The following is a 15,916-nucleotide window of genomic DNA, read 5'->3' on the forward strand; positions in this document are numbered from 1 at the left end:
TTATCATTTAGCTCCAGATTTGCCATCCAGTTCCAACCAACTTCCATGGAGCTGGTTACCAGCTAAATCAGATGCTTGGAGGAAAATGAGAAAGGGCAGAGATTGTCCTGGCTTTTCATCCATCCATCCATCCATCCACCCATTCATTTACCAGTTACTGCCTCCTCCTTCCTGCCAGGCCCTTTCCTGGGCTCTGAGGCCAAGAAGTGACCTCAAAATGAGCCCTGCCCTCAAGCAGCTGTAGCCAAGTGAGAGTTAACAGATGCAGGAAGTGCCCACAGATGGGCGTTGCGTAACCACCTACCTCCCTGGACTGTGTACATAGGGTGTTTGTCGTCCTCGTTTCTCTATTCTCCATGCCTAGCACAGGACTGGGCCACGTTTTAGGTGCTCAGTAAATGTTTGCTGAATGAATGCAAAGGCTTTGTGGAGGAGGCAGCGTTTGACCTGGGGCTTCGACACTGGAGAGGCTACTGACAGGTGAAGATGTGGTGGCGGGTAGAAGGGATCACCCCCTCAAGAGGATGAGTGACAAGGCCATCTTAGAAGGATCATCCTGGCTGCAGTGTGGGGAATGGTGATTCTGGGTGAGATGGGGAGTCGGGGGGTACGTGAGGAGGGAGTCCTGCTAGGAGGCCAATACAGTGTCAAGGAAAGAGAGGACTGTGGTCTGGACCAAGGCTTTGATAGTGAGGCCAGGAAAGGCCTGAGGGGAGATTGTGAAGGAATGGACAAGATGTGGGAGGCGTGAAGCAGGAGAGATGAGTCTGGGCATCTGGGGGAGAGGGCAGGTTGGCTATGCCTGGCAGGAAGTTCAGGTCTTTTGAGCAAAATCTGAGGGCAGAAAGACCTTCCAGGTCCCTCAATTCAGTGCTGGTATCATTTCTACTACCTGGAACAGAGCTGGGCGGGAGGGGGATGGGTGCAGCTGTCCAGTGGGTAAAGGGAAGAGAAGTCAGTTCCTTATGAATTAGAGGCCCTGCCTCACCTTCACCTGTTTTCTGGGCCCTGAGGGAGAGAAGGTTTGCCCCTGGGACCTTGTCAATGCCCAGAGGGTCGCTGGAAGGTGACGTTCCTCCAAAAACGCACGTTCTGATTTTTGCTCAGCTGCACACGTTGCACACCATGGATGGCAGGACCTCCTCCTCCTCCCTCTGAATAGCTTTTATTTTTCTTGGGATATAACATACATAAAGTACATAAAATCCTCTAATCTTAAGATATAGCTTGCTGAATTTTTGCCCACATCATCACCATCCAGACTGAGATATGGACCTTTGCCAGCACTCCAGAAAATTCCCTCCTGCTCCTCTCCCATCTCTATGCCCTCCTCTGACCCAGGTGACTACTATTCTGATTTTTAGAACCGTAGATTAGTTTTGCCTGCCCTTGAACTTCCTGTGAATGAAATCATACATAATGTATTGTTTTGCGTCTGGATTCTTTCAATCCACATACTCTACATGACTATAATCTATACTGTCACGAGTCAGCAATTCGTAGTTTTTTTTCTTATGCCATGCCACTTGGTTTGTGGGATTTCAGTTCCCCCACCAGGGACTGAACCCAGGCCACAGCAGTAAAAGCCCAGATTCCTAATCACTAGGGCACCAGGGGACTCCCAACAATTTGTACTTTTGTATATATAAACATAGTATTCGATTGGCTGGACATGCCATAATTTGTTTATCCATTCTTCTGCTGATGAACACTGGGTTATGTCCACTTTGAGCTATGAATAAATCTGCTATGAAAACCCTTGCACAAGAGACTTTCCTGCCAGTACAGCGGTTAAGAATCTGCCTTGCAATGCAGGGGAGTTGGGCTCCATCCCTGGTGGTGGAATTAAGATTCCCATGTGCCACAGAGCAGCTACTGAAGCCCAAGTACCACTAGAGTTCCTGCACTGCAAGGAAAGGTCCTAAGTGATGCCAAAAAGATTCCGTGTGCCGAAACTAAGATCTGACACAATCAAATACATATTTTTCTAAATCCTTGCACAAGTCTCTTTGTAATAAGCACTCATTTGTCTTGGATGAAAAGCAAGGAGTGGAAATTCTCGGTCATAGCATAGGTGTCTGCTTACATTCAGCAGAAACTGCCAGTTTTCTGAAGTGATTGTACCAATTTCCTCTCTCACAGGCAGTGTGCAAGAGTTTCGGTCGCTCCACACCCTTGCCAATGCTTAGCCTTTCTCTTTTCTAAACAAGAGTTTCCATTATGAGACTCCTCTTTTCCTCCAGTGTTGGATGTTGGGTGCACCTGGCCTGAGTACACAGATCCCTCAGTCCAGAGGCAGCAAGACAGAAGTCACATCTAGTTTGAGCCTTACCTCCAGGGGGAATGGTCACCTCCTTGATGTGGATGGGACTCCAGGAACTAGGGTGGCCATTTCATGACCGTGAGTATGAAACCAACATGAGGACAGCGGGGCAGACCTGGAATGGACCTGAGAGATGGAATATCTGTGAGGACGTGGCCAAGCCATTCAATTAATCTACCACTGAGTGGCAGGGTACTTATTTTTTTAAGCCAAGTGAATTAGGGTCTTCTGTTTGGAACTAGAATCATAAAGGATACAATCCATAAGTCCCCCTGGTAACCAGACCGAATGGTGCCATTTCCCTCCTCCACAGCAGTCAGCACCACTGAACACTCCCTCCACCCTTAAACCTTCTTTCTGGGATCCCATGCTCACCTGGTCCTCCTCATACCCCTTGGGTCACTGCTTCTCAGCCTCCTTTCTTGTCTCTTCCTCCTCTGCCTACTTTTAAATCTACCTTTGTTTTCTAGGCTCTCATCCAGACCCATGACGTGCGTGCTATGTGTCGATGCTACCAAAATATGTGTCTCCAGCCCAGAACTCTCTTCGGAGCCCCAGTCTCATATACAACGGCCTGTTGACCCTCTCAATCCAATCATTGCCCAGGCTTTTCAAACTTGCCTTCTTAGCCAAACTTGATCTTTCCCCTCAATCTGAACCTTCTGCAGGCTTTACCACCTTAGTCAAGGACTCTTTCATTCCTGCATACCCGAGGCAAAGATGGAGGTGTCATCACTAATGCTTCAACAACCACCCACATCTCATCTGAGATTCTTTGCATCTCCACCTCCCCAAGCCACAACCTTGCCAGGGTCACAGGTTGGCATCTGGAAACCTTCAGCAGCCTTCTACCTGGTCTCCCCACACCCACTGAAAGTGTTTCCTGAGCTATGAAGCCAGGGTGGCCTTTCAGAAACCCAGACCTGGTATGATTCCCATGATGCAAATGGTTCTCCTTACTCTCAAGGGAAAATCGAAATTCATTAGGTAGCACTATCTGCTCTACTTGCTCATTCCTCACCCTCACTGGCTCCTTCCCTCCTCCACAACATCTGGGACAAGTGGTTCTTTCTGCCTAGAACGTTTCCCTTCTCAGTCTTGCCCCAAACAACTCTTAGCTATCCTTGGTTTTTAGCCTAAATGCCAGCTTCCCAAGGAGAGTCCACCCTCACTCTTCACCCTACATTTGTTGTTGTTGTTTAGTTGCTACCTTGTGTCCAGTTGCAACCCCATGGACTGCAGCCCACCAGGCTCCTCTGTCCCTGGGATTTCCCAGGCAAGAGTACCCGAGCTGGTTGCCATTTCCTTCTCCAGGGATCTTCCCGACCTAGGGATCGCATCTCTTGCATCTTCTGCATCGGCAGGCAGATTCTTTACCACTGAGCCACCTGGGAAGCCCTCACCCTACATTAGGACTCCATTAATTTTTCATAACACTCTTCATTCCCCCCCAGCACTTCCCATCATGCATAATTATATATTGATTTGATTAAAATTATTAACAGTGATCATTTTGATGTTTTAAAATTTTATTGACATATAGTTGATTTACAATGTAATTTATGCTATACAGCAGTGACTCAGTTATACACACATATATATTCAGTTCTTTTCATATTCCTTTTCATTATGGTTTATCATAGAATACTGAATACAGTTCCCTGTGCTTTACAGTAGGATCTTATTTATACATTCTATATGTTGCATCTGCTAATCCCAGATTCCAAATCCATCCCCCTCCCCCCAACAAGTCTGTTCTCTATGTCTGTGCGTCGGTTTCGTAGATTTGTTCATTTGTGTCATAGTTTAGATTCCACACGTAAGTAATTTGATAACCAGTCTCCCACCCTCCCCGACTTTCCCCCACTAATCGGGCAGCGTTTTGAGTTAAAACAGTGCCTATGTCACTCTCCATTCTATCCTCTTGCCTTTAGCACTGCACTTACATAGTAAGTGCTCAAGGAATGTGTTTAATCAGCTAATAAACGGATACATTGAGTCATTTAATTCCTATAAGCAACCCTGTTATGTAGGCATCCAATCAGACGGGGAAGCGAGGAGTCAAGGCAAGTAGCAAAGTACAGCACAAGGGGAAGTTAGGTCCTGATCCAAGTCAAATCGTAAATTCTGAGCCGGAATATTTCCGCTCCTGACCGCTGGCCTTGGTAAAGGGGCAGGGGAGGAGGCCGACTTAAGGGTTTCCCCGCAGGACACGGGTCATCCCCAAATGTGTAAGTGCTCACCTACGGAGACTAGGGTACACCCCCTCCGCTCCCTGAGTGTAAAGATCACAATCTACTGCATATGCATGAGGGGACCAAAGGCGCTGTGACTCGGGGCTGTTCAGGATGCGCCTGATCAAAAACTCTTCGGATTTGAAGCGTCCAGAGCCCGCAGATTTCGGCACACACTAATAAAAACCTTCAAATGGTCATCTATGCAAATGTTAAGAGCGTATGAGGCCAGGGCGAGCCCCCAGAATTTAGGTCGCTTGATCAGGCGTCTGATGTAGGCAGCCCGATTCCAGGAGAGGTCCTCGACCGGCTCGACTAGAAGACGAAGGGGGCGGCTCCCCGGCTTCCTGCGGCGTCGGTGGCGAGCTGAGGTGGAAGAGGGTCGCGGCAGCGAAGGCGACAGCAGTGGCCGCGGCGCCATGGCGGGTCTCGCAGGTACCGTGGCGTCGGCCTCCGGGGGGCGGGATGAGAGGCCCTCATGCGACCGCGCCGCCATGTTGTCCCTTCGGGGTCACCTTAAGGCGTCGTCCGGTCCCTCTCTGGGGTTTTCCTTCCGCGCACCCTGGGGGCCGCCCCTGTCCGGTGTCACGTGATCGCGCTGTTTGGCCTCAGGGCCGGGCCTTGTGGGGGGCGGGAGGTGGGGGGAACTACCTTCCCGGCCCGAGGGCGGGTCCCGGGCCTCCTGGGTTCTCGTTCTGGCCTCCAAGGTCAGCGCTCGCCTGTCAGCTCCCGGGAAGGGGCAGGCAGAACCGGGGAGCGCGGGGCTGGGGGTGCGACCACCGTGTCTTCAGCCCCTGGGACCCGTGGCAGGGGGCCCAGCTTGTGAGAGATCTGTCACTCTGTCCCCCCCACTTCAGTTGCTTTTTCCTCCTCTTTTTCTTTAAATCAGAAGGGGCGTGGGGGAAAGTGGGGAGAAAAGGGTCTCCGTCCCCGGGTCCCCGCCGTGGTGTCTGGGGTGATAGGTTGACGCTCTGCTTTGGGGCGCGGGTGGTTCTTCGTCTCTCTAATTTTACACCAAGTCTAGACACCCGTTCCCTTTCCTACAATGTACATGGGGAGTGGCTCTCAAAGGCAGCTGAAGGAATGAAATGCCTGGCACACTAATGGCCTGGAAAGAATGGGGGATGGGGGACAGTTGATTTTTCCTTCCCTCTTCCACAGCTTCTTTAATTTCCTTCCAGGCCTGCATGTCCCTTTGCAACGCTAAATGTTGGGGCACACTGGGGTCTATCTTAGGAAAGAAATGGTCTTTCTGTTCATAGGTATGGATCGTGTTTTATCCCTTACAGGGAACTGGTGTCTTGGGGACCACTTCTCTTTGCCTTGCCTGACATGGTACCACCATCCCCTCAGCCTTCTGGACGGCAACACCAAAGCCAGAACCTCCCCCACCCCCAAAAAAAGTTCCAGCTTAAGTGCTAATGCCAAGTGTTAGATTTTGTTTATTTGTTTGTTTGAAATCAGAGACTAATTAATGTCAACCAAAGCTGTTGAAAGATTTCGGAGCCCTGGTCGGTTTCCAGTGACCAGATCACTTGTGTAAAACTAAAACAGGTCTTGGTAGAATTTCTGCGAATAACAGTTTAACCTTTTGTCTGTAATCTGTTGTTTCAAAGAGGAATCTTGAAGCCTGGGTTTGGTTGTGTTTTTCTGTTGTTGTTCTCTTATCTTCGAAGCATATGCATTCCATTTCAAGCCTGTCACTGTGAGATATACCAAGGACCCTGTGTTGCTTGCCTCTCTGACTTCCTGTTCTGGGAATGCTCTGGAATCTGGATCCTGCTGGGGAATGGGCCCCGTGGGAAAGGGAGAGGGGAGGTTGAGCAGGACCATAACCAGAGAAGATGGTGGCATGTCTCTGGGGCTTATAGAGGAAATCAGAGGTCACCAGGGAACAAGACTGTTGTGAGACTAATGTTTTGTATGTGTGTGCACGTTTAAATCTCTGGGGGTGAAAGTAACTGCAAATTTAGAATCTCACTTTAGGGTGCTGGCTCCTGAGTAGGTACAAGTTTGAAAATAGTTGTCTAGCAAATGGCTTACAGCACACCTGCTCACACTTCCAACCCACGCGTAATAAGCTGTTGCTGTCCTGCAGCTGAAGCTCAAGAAACCTGTCCTTCCATCGCAATCCAAATGTTCCACAGGGAGGGGTAATGGTGTCACATAGCACCCCATACCTCTTAACGGCCAGGGTACCTAAACCCCTCTGGGGTTTAACGGAAGCTGGTTAGGCTAAGAGACTAACATCCTCTGGGGGCATTCGTCCCAAGAGCCTTGCCTGCTGTTGGAGTCCCACTCAGCCATTCCAGTTCCTTCATAACTCATCTGCTCTATCCTTGGTCTCGTGGGGGCAAAGCGGGGGTGGTAAAGAAAATTTAAGGAAAGGGGGGTGCTGTGGACTAAGGGCTTTGCAACAAAATTGTAGTCATTTTTAACTCCTCCCATTGTTCTCTATCAGAATAAAATGTTTTAATGGTATTGCTTCTGGAAAAAAAATTGTATAAACAAGTTAGGTTTGGACCAGACTCTAAGCACTGCACAGGAGTAGAAAGTGAACATATTCCTTCCGTCTCCTCCAGTGGACTGTGTTTCCTCCCATAACATGAGGGCTTGATGCGGGGCAGAAGGGCGGGGGGAGTGGACATTGTGCATTTAAGCCACCTGTGTGAGTGCAGCCCACCAGGGCAGCCCTGGCCGGGGAGTCTGTCATCTCATCATGCCGCACTCAGAGTCCTGCCGATGGATGGATGGAGGAAGCCCTGCAGTGGGGCTTCGCCAGGATCATCTGGGAAGCCCTGGGGCTGCCAGCAGCCTCCTGCCTTTTTAAAGGGGGGCCTACTGTGTCAAGAGCATCCAGACACTTCCATGCTGCCTCATCTCGTCTCCCTAAGCCCGGCTGCCTTATACCTGGGCCAAGACTAGAGCATCTGGGGCATTGGGGCCATGGGGCACACCCCTTGAAGGCTCTGCGAGGAAGGGCACCCTTCATTGAGAACAGGTGTTGGAATATGTTCACGGGTCTCCCAGTTTAGTGTGGAAAACCACGAATACTCCCAGTCTTGAGGCTTGCCAAGATATGGGCTTCAGAAGGGAGGTGTGGACATTGCCGGCTGCTGAGTCACCCTGGGGCATGAGGAGATCTGCCCCGCCTTCAGGCTGTGGTAAGGACTGGAACCACCCAGCCCGAGCCTTGGATCCTACATCCCCACCCCAAGCCTCAGATTGCACATCCCCAGTCCCGTTGAGTCCTGATTGCCACTTTGATGGCCGAATGTTTCTATGATGGCCAAATGTTTCTAGCAGGTTGGGGTTCCCTGGGATCTTAGCAGTCCTTTCACAGAGGGGAACTAAAGGGAGGACTAGGAGTGACCTGACCAGGTTCCCTGGGCTGACCAAGGCAAGGCCACTATCTGAATTGAGGTCTGCACCCTCCACCCCCTTAGTTTTCTGACCTTGAACTCAAGTTATAGGTGCCTCTGAAGGTCTGGTGGTTGGCCTGAGAAATGCTAGGGCCTGGATTAGGGGCGGGCAACATGAGGCTCAAGGGATTGAGGTCCTTTGTGCTCCAGAAGTGTTTGCGACAGCTGTGACTAAGGGATTTAAGGAAGTGGCAGAAAGATTTATGGCCCTCCAACTCACTCCCTGGATATTGACCCGGGAACAGGTGTGTGGTGACAGGAACATATAAAGCCACAGACGAGGCTGAACAGGCGGCAGGGCCACTTGGTGGGGCAGTCAGCTGACCCCACGTAAAAGAAGCCCTGACTCACTGAGGAGTGGGAGAGAGAAGTCAGGAGCTGAGCAGCCAGCCCACCTACCCACCCGGGCATGATGGCAGGGGAGAGCCCAGGGTCGGGGACCTGGTAAGCACCCTTAAGAATATGGAGGCTATGGGTGGGAGAAGCCGAGAACCCAGTGATGGGGAAAGTGAGCTGGAGAGAGGTTCCTGAGGGTTGGGGAGGAGGCCCTGGGGGACTAGGCCGGCCTGGCAGGATGCCCATGTCGTGGTCCTGGTAGAGGTTATAGGGCCTGCAGGGGTGAGCTGGGCAGGGGAGGGCCACACCACACCTTTTATCCCAGGGAAGCGTGGCGCGCTGCAGTCCATGGAGTCGCAGAGTCAGACCTGACTAACGACAGAACACCAGTAGTGTCCAAACCTGTGTACCCCATGCTTATTTCCTTGGGGATCCTAGATGGATCCCCAAGACTTTGTGTTCTCAATTCCTGATTACCCTCTTGGTCCCTAGTACCCTCAGGGACGTAGGGCTCCTCCCACCTTTCCACTCCTCCTCCTTTCCCTCCTCCCACTTCCCCCCCTTTCCCCCTCCTTCTACCCTTCCCTTCCTCCCATGTTTCCCCCCTCCCACCTTTCCCCCTCTCCCATCTTTTCCCCCCTTATCTTTGCCAAGACCCCTATCCCAGGATGAGTGAAGTCCACCCCTTTGGGGAGGGATAAGTGGTCCCTTATTTCGAGACCACAAGTGAAGATGGTTCCCCTTTTTCCTGTGGGTGGTGGGGGGTGAGGTCCTTTTTCTTAGGACAGTGTTGAGATGAAACTGGGTGTGTGAAGGTTTATTCCCATTTTGTTGCCTCCCCCACCCCAAGTAGTGTGCCCACCCAGACCAGTCTTAGAAGTATCTTAGAAGTATGTGTTGAAGCCACAAGAAGTGACAGGAGACAAAATTTTTGGTGCGCCTCCACTGCCCCGCAGGGTCCTGGGACACTGTGCGAGACAGGGGAGGTACTTTTTTATTTTTAGTAGAGGCGGTCCCTGTCCTCCAGGAGCTTACAATCTAGCCGGGGAGACACAACTAATGCACACTTATTCAATCATTACAATTAGCAATTACAATTAGCAATTACCACAATATTGACCACAATTGCATGAGACCTGGGGGATTCAAGATCAGTGAGGGGCTGGGGGCTTGGAGAAGGTGTTTTGATAAAGATGGGATTCGTTTTCGTGCTCAGTAGGTCCAAATTGAGTGACACATTTCTTTGGGGTGGCAGTGAGGGAGAAAGGGGAATCGAGGGAGCAAAGGCAGCAAGGCTGGAATGCACATGCTGTAGGCAAAGGACAGTGAGGGCCCTGCTCTGCTTCTTAACCCTCTCCCCTCACCCTCTGCCCTCCAGTCCTGCCACACAGGCACAGAGTTGTCGCTCGTCTGCTGCACCGAGATTCAGGGCTTCGGCTGGTGATGTTGGAATGTCCATTCTGCTGGCTGGTGTAGTTGTCTGGATCTCTGTGGTGCGGCCTGCTGGCATGGCCATGGCTGCGGGGCTGGGATGGTGCTGTCCCGACTTGGTCCAGATCTGAATGCGTTGCCTGTGCCCAGATCTCAGGAGTCTGCTCCCCCTAAGCCCCGTTCCTCCCTCTAGGACACCCGCAGTGGGAGGGGTGCAAAGGGGTGGGGAAGGGATCTCTTGTTGTCGTCATTGTCGGTGCTGCTTCTCCAGGGGCCTACCAGCCCCTCACTGACCTTGGCAAGTGCTCCTCTGGCGAGAGGGCACAGGGGACGCCCCATTCCTGCGCGGCGCTGGCTCCCATGCTGGTGGAATGGCACAGGAGCACCTGGTGACACGGCCGCCCAGGGGAGGGGGCTGGGGCCTCAGTTGGGGGCCCGCTGGCGGCGCTCTCCCAGCACGTGCCGTCCGGTTCTCGACACCGTGTATGCCAGCTTCTGCAGGGAGTACCTGAACACCTGTGGCGAGTGAGAGACCCAGGACCTGCCCTTAGAGGCGGGCACCCGCAATGTCTGCAGCGCTGCCGGGCCCGCCCTCGCCCCGCCCCCTGCCCCGCCCGCCTGTCCAATGAGGAGAGGCGGGTGCGGGCGCAGCTTGTCCACGAGTCAGGGCAGCTGGAGCTTTTCCAACTGTGCTGAAGGCTGCATGGCCGCAAGCTGATTGGACCCACAACTTAGGTATACCTCACTTCTCGCAATGGGCTGTGTCCCTGGAGGATTTCGAAAAGCGAATCCTACCCAGTAAATGCAGCATTCCAGGAACACCTTGAAGGAAATATGCGATTCCTTTGGCAAAGGATTCCTTTAGCAGGGAATTCTTCCAACAAGGGGTGCTTTTAGGGTAGATGATTTTATGGACAAAGCGCTTTCTTCTAATTTATTTCTTTTTACACAAAGCAATTTCACTATTTTTAAATAAAGCGAACTGTCCTTTTTCGGAAGCACTTTTCCCCTATTTTTCCTGAAAAGAACCTTTTCCTCTAATTGCTTTCTTCAAAGCGCTTTTATTGATTCATAATTTCTGTTAGCTCCTTTGTCTAATTTTTTTCTGCAGTGCGTTTTTTATCTAATTATTTTTTTCTTCCAAGTGCTTTTGTCTGATTCTTCCTGCAATGCGCGATTTCTCTAATTCATTTTTTCCCGCGAATTTTTCTGATTTGTTGTATTCGTGGCTTTTGCAAAGTGCTGGGTTTTTTCCCGAGAAATGCCTTTTTCTAACTTATTTTTTGTCCCACCCCCGCAAGTGCTGTATTTTCTAAAGGAAAATTTTTCCGCAATGCGCAATTTTTTTAAGGCAGAAAAATTTCACTTTGTGAGCGGTAAAGTCTCTCTTCGCAAAACAGAAGTGCCCCGCCTCCCTCCTGGGGTCGAATCTGGTGTAGCAGGATTTTCTTACCACGTTGGTCGCTAAGAGCCTCGGCGATCATCAGCGGCAGGCGCCCGCCGCGCCCCAACTCTTTGTTCCCGAGCGGGCGCACTGGGAAGGGTCTACGCAAGGAGGAGGGCGCAGGGAACGGGCGGGGGCGTGTGCAGTGCCGCCCGCGGCACTTGGGCGGGCAAGGATCGCGGCAATTGGGGCAGGACGGGTTGGGATGCGGCAACTGCAACGCGGGCTTGCCCGTTCTGGGGACGCGCATCGGGACCCTCTCCCACCCAGAACCCGAGCATGCTTACCTGCAGCAGCACGCGGAAAATGTACCAGCCGATGATGAGCAATTCAGCCGACGCTGCCGCCACTGCCGCCATGGTTCCGAGACTGGTGGGTGGGTGGTTGAGAGCGAGTGCTGCCGGTTCCGAGGTCCGCTGGCCTCTCGGAGTCCGCTGTTGGGCGCACTGCTGCAGCCGCGGTGGCCGCGCCTTAAGTATCTGCCCGCTGCCCAAGTGCGCATGCGCGCTTGGGCGGGGGGTCCGTGAGGAGGGGTAGCTGGGGGCGCTCCTCATTCGTCAGAAGAGGAAAAAAAAATAATCCATCTGCTCTTTCCACATCGACCCCCGCCTCCTGAGTTCATCTTCGCCCCTTTCCAGAAGATTCCGCTGTGCCCGCTCTTTGAATTTTAATTTAAAATGGAGGGGAAATGTAACTCTGAGTTAGCGCATAGGGTGAAAGTAGAGGCGCGCACTTCTTGGTAGCAGAACCCCTCTCTCTGACCCCAAGCCTGCAGATTCGAGCCCAGTGTCCGATGCTGTGCAATATCGCACCTTTGGGCTCAGGTGGAAAATCAAGGGGACCTAAGTTAGAGAGGGATCATCTGCCCCGCGGAGCAAAAACAGGTGCCCCTTCTAGAAGCCTTGACTTCACAAGTCCCCTGCTCAGTATTCTTTTTCTAATACTCAATGTGTTAGAAGCCCACGTCCTCTGCAAGAGTCCCTGCGCGCAGAACCTTTCGGGGATTCCTCACATCCCGCTTCTTACGGTTGTTAAATCTGCAGCCGTGGCAGTTGTAGGGAGCTGAGCCAGGACACTGAGCCCTAGGTGGAAGAGCGATAGTCACCGGGTGTCTACCTTGTGGGATGGGAAGTGGGCGGGATGGCGCCTTTGTGTGCGCGGAAGGGATGGGATGAGCTCTCCAAAGTAGTGGTCTGAAGGCGCTCTGGGATAGTTTTCTGCTAGGTGAGTTATTTCAACCTCTGCTCCCCTACCCCCAGGCCCTGGTAGGTCTTCCTCAGCCCGTGAGGTTCTTTGTACCCGTTAAGCTGGACGCCTGGAGTTCGGAGCGGGGTTTTGGTACAGCCACGGGAGGGTTGTGGCTGCTGCGGTTCAGATAGCAGGCGCGGCAGGAAGACCGGATTGCGATCTGCGAGTGCGGCCCTGGCGTACCAGTGGCCCACCGCTCAAGCGCACTTCTCTCCAGCGACTGCCTGGCACAGGCGCCAACTGGCATTTGCCCCAATATGGATAGACAATTAATTTTGATTAAAATCGTATGGAGGGCAAGTTCTATACAGTGCCGGCGGCAGATGGAGAGCGTAAGTGAGCTTGGGCAAGTGGTCATGTTGAATGAAGCAGAAGGGTGATTTTTTTCTTTTTTTTTTTTTTTTCCTATTTTGACTTTCGAAGAAGTTGGCAAATTTTGGCAGAATGACACTAGATTATTTGAAAGAGCCAAGCTCGTTCTGGGCTGCCATCTTAAAGCAAAATATTCGGAGATGCTGCGGCAGCTTCGCAGAGATTGCGAGGAACCATTGCCTGCAATCTGCCGCCTGCGGTGCGCGGCTACTTTACACCAAGCACCTGCTGTGAAGGAGACTACAGGCAGAATCCTTTTCTTATTCCGCGGGGGCACAGCACGGAGCCCATGGCCATCCGGTGGCAACCACAGGGCGGTATTGTGAGGTCTGGGCCCCTTGAGGACGGGCCGCAGCCCCAGGAGGCGATACATGATCTCTGCTGGGCAGGGCCCAGGCAAAGCCAGTCCACTGTGCCGGACCTGCCTAGAGCCCTCTGGCCGAGCTCCCCCCCACCCCCCCAGAAGGGGAGATACCCAGGACGCTTCTTCAAAGGGTGGCTTGAAGAGGAGTAGACTTCCATGGGAGGGCAGGGAGGAAAGGGCATTCACATTTGGTGTTGTTAACCATGATCCATTTTTCCAAATAAGTATACATTCTGTTCCTGTTTTTGTTTTTTTTTTTTTTTTTGTCTGTTTGTCTGTCTGTCTGTTTTGTGTCTGTTTGTCTATTGTGTTGACTTTTCTCTTCAGGATCCCTGCTGCCTTGGTGATCCCGGGCTGACAGCCAGAGAGCACAGCGGCTCAGCTCCTGGAGAGCGAGGGTTGAAGAAAGCAGAGGGCAGCCGCCCGCGCCCGCTAGCTCCTATTAGGTCGGTTCCTGCAGCGGTGCCCGGTGGCCTTGGCGAAGGCCCTGTCCGGCAGAGATCATGTATTGCCTCCAGTGGCTGCTGCCCGTCCTCCTCATCCCCAAGCCCCTCAACCCCGCCCTGTGGTTCAGCCACTCCATGTTCATGGGCTTCTACCTGCTCAGCTTCCTCCTGGAGCGGAAGCCTTGCACAATTTGTGCCTTGGTTTTCCTGGCAGCCTTGTTCCTCATCTGCTATAGCTGCTGGGGAAACTGTTTCCTGTACCACTGCTCCGATTCCCCGCTTCCAGAATCGGCGCACGACCCCGGCGTCGTGGGCACCTAACAGCCAGCCCAGTTAGCTTTCCAAGGAAGCAGAAGACGGGAGGGGAGGCATTGACATAGGTCATAAAGCATTGGAGTTTCAAATCCCGCAGTCCCGCGGGTGCCACATTCCTGACGGCGCCTTTTTGGCCTGTGATGTTTTATCCTTATAATGTGAATAATGGGCACTGAGCGGTGCTTTTATTGTAGAGTCCTGTAGTCGTGGGTGGTCTTGTGGTTGTGTGTGTTCTGTCCCCATCTTGGCCCCCGGCTGGCAGGATGGCCACCCCCCTCGCCGCATTCCCGCGAGGCATCTGCACCCATCCTGGTCAACTGCCCCAGCATGACCGGGGCAGATAAAATGCCAGTCTCATTGTCACCTCTGTCCTCCCTTCCGAGTATTACTGACTCCTCCGTCCCTCTCTTGGCTTCCTGTAAGTTCTCTTTACCCCTTTCCTTTTTTGGGGAGCACCTGTTCAAGACAGTGCTCGTTTTTGCACTTATCTCGAATATAAAGAGATTGCTGACGCCCGAGAGCCTCGCTTTTTCATCTTTCTTTCCCAGCTGACAGGCTAGATAGCACTGTGTCTCGCCTGCTGGCCACAGATCTTCAGTATTTTCCCCCAAGTCATTTTGAAGGAAGAAGTAACAGATTTTCATCCAGGGGTCTGAGCTCCTGCTTAGCCACCCAGCTTCGCTTCCTTTGCCCTTCCTCCTGCCTTTCAACTGTCGTGAGGAGGGGGGCCTCATTGTGTCTCCCATGCATGCGCTGCAGGATTGATGTGCAGTGTGTTTATGTAGATCTAGCAGTCCCCAGCCGAGTGAATGGGAGCGTACTTGTGTGTTTCATAACAGCCAGGATCCCCTCGATACGTGTTTGGATATTTTTTGGTGTGGTGTGCTGTGCGTGCTGCGTGTGTGTTTACGTACCTGTACAAGTACATGTTGTAAATCCCCTTTAAAGAAGCTTTATCGAACGTGTTCTGATTTTGAGGTGTCACAATAGCTAGCTCATAGGTGCCTCTACAGTGTGTATTTAGCATGGGGATTGCAGAGTGACCAGCACACTGGACTCCGAGGTGATTCAGACGAGACAGAGGCGAGCAGTGGCCATCGCCCTCGTGCCAGGAGTTCCTCCAGTCCTGCGCGTGTATAGACTGTACCTTACGAAGAATACACAGGAAGACTTTGTGACTGTCACTTGCTCTTTTCTTTTTTCTGCGCTTCAGTAAAAGTGTCAGCAAACGAGACTGTCTCCTGGCCCCTGCCCACTGGGGATCAGCATGGTTGTTCCTCCAATCTAAAGCATCCATCTTTCTCTTGCCTGAAGCAGGAGGGAGATGGGCCAGGCAGAGGACAGAACCGGAGGCAGTCCATCTAGGGAATGGGACCTCAAGGCCACACTTGTGCGACATTTGGACTGCTATTCTGGAGCTTTTATTTCTGGTGTGTTCGTTGCACAGCTGTTTGAAATGTTTAATAAAGCTTTATAAACTTTACTCTGTGGTTTTATGTGGCTGCAGTCCGTTTGGGTAATGGTATTGGATTTCTGAGTTGGTGGGGGGCAGAGGGTAGTATGGAGGGGCAGAGTCCTTGGCGCCAGAGTACCTTAGCCCGAAAATTCGATCTGCTCTCTGGAGAGCAGATGGTGGGATTGAGGGCTGGGGAGCAGAGGGCAGGCCAGGCGGTGAACAGGAGGGAGCCTGAAAGTTTTCAGAGAGGAGACATGTGCGTTTCTCAGCTCCCATGGCTTCTCGCCTGAAACTGTTTCCCTCCGTAGGAGATCGGAGTAACCGATCCCTTGACAAACAACTTAAGACAGCTGGAGCTCTAATCATCAAGGATTTTTATGGTGCTGCTTTTGAAGTAAAAATAAAGTGAAACCCCTTTCGGCATTTCAAATGGAAAAACAAATAAGGCCTGCCAGCCACGCCAGGGGCTCCGGGCGATGGCTGGAAGCGCGGTTCTATGCTGTCGATGTGCACGTGCTCCCGTGG

The 15,916-nt window shown here is 52.1% G+C and overlaps 2 protein-coding genes across 12 annotated transcripts; one reads left to right on the forward strand and one right to left on the reverse strand.

The window, feature by feature from the left end:
- The first annotated feature begins 305 nt into the window (after window positions 1-305).
- Window positions 306-15,418, forward strand: BLCAP (BLCAP, apoptosis inducing factor). 9 transcript variants are annotated; one of them, XR_003514004.1, is made up of 3 exons: window positions 306-1,341; window positions 2,244-4,992; window positions 13,502-15,418. XR_003514004.1 is itself a non-coding variant. In XM_027558578.1 (3 exons), exon 3 carries the CDS (start codon window positions 13,678-13,680, stop codon window positions 13,939-13,941), a length of 264 nt encoding a protein of 87 aa, XP_027414379.1. In that variant the 5' UTR covers window positions 945-4,992; window positions 5,847-8,423; window positions 13,502-13,677; the 3' UTR covers window positions 13,942-15,418. The 9 variants fall into 9 exon arrangements, 2 of the variants coding, with proteins under 2 accessions (XP_027414379.1, XP_027414378.1); XR_003514006.1 differs by having other exon boundaries at window positions 307-587; XR_003514008.1 differs by having other exon boundaries at window positions 307-480.
- On the reverse strand, window positions 9,244-11,689 carry NNAT (neuronatin). 3 transcript variants are annotated; one of them, XM_027558574.1, is made up of 3 exons: window positions 11,478-11,689; window positions 10,488-10,568; window positions 9,244-10,262 (listed from the first exon to the last, which is right to left on the reverse strand). In XM_027558574.1, exons 1-3 carry the CDS (start codon window positions 11,547-11,549, stop codon window positions 10,170-10,172), a joined length of 246 nt encoding a protein of 81 aa, XP_027414375.1. In that variant the 5' UTR covers window positions 11,550-11,689; the 3' UTR covers window positions 9,244-10,169. The 3 variants fall into 3 exon arrangements, with proteins under 3 accessions (XP_027414375.1, XP_027414377.1, XP_027414376.1); XM_027558576.1 differs by having other exon boundaries at window positions 10,493-10,568; window positions 11,478-11,659; XM_027558575.1 differs by lacking the exon at window positions 10,488-10,568 and having other exon boundaries at window positions 11,478-11,670.
- Window positions 15,419-15,916: the final 498 nt, after the last annotated feature.

Source organism: Bos indicus x Bos taurus, chromosome 13 (genome assembly GCF_003369695.1).
Source record: "Bos indicus x Bos taurus breed Angus x Brahman F1 hybrid chromosome 13, Bos_hybrid_MaternalHap_v2.0, whole genome shotgun sequence".
Taxonomy (NCBI): Eukaryota; Metazoa; Chordata; class Mammalia; order Artiodactyla; family Bovidae; genus Bos; species Bos indicus x Bos taurus.

Excerpts from the sequence above, each read along its gene's own strand:
- NNAT (XM_027558576.1), bottom strand. The coding sequence starts at position 11,549 with ATGGCGGCAGTGGCGGCAGCGTCGGCTGAATTGCTCATCATCGGCTGG. Across the intron at positions 10,569-11,477 it reads TTTTCCGCGTGCTGCTGCAG|GTGTTCCTGGAATGCTGCAT; the intron begins GTAAGCATGCTC and ends ATTTCCTTCAAG. Across the intron at positions 10,263-10,492 it reads GACACAGCCCATTGCGAGAA|GTGTTCAGGTACTCCCTGCA; the intron begins GTGAGGTATACC and ends CACTCGCCACAG.
- BLCAP (XM_027558578.1), top strand. The coding sequence starts at position 13,678 with ATGTATTGCCTCCAGTGGCTGCTGCCCGTCCTCCTCATCCCCAAGCCC.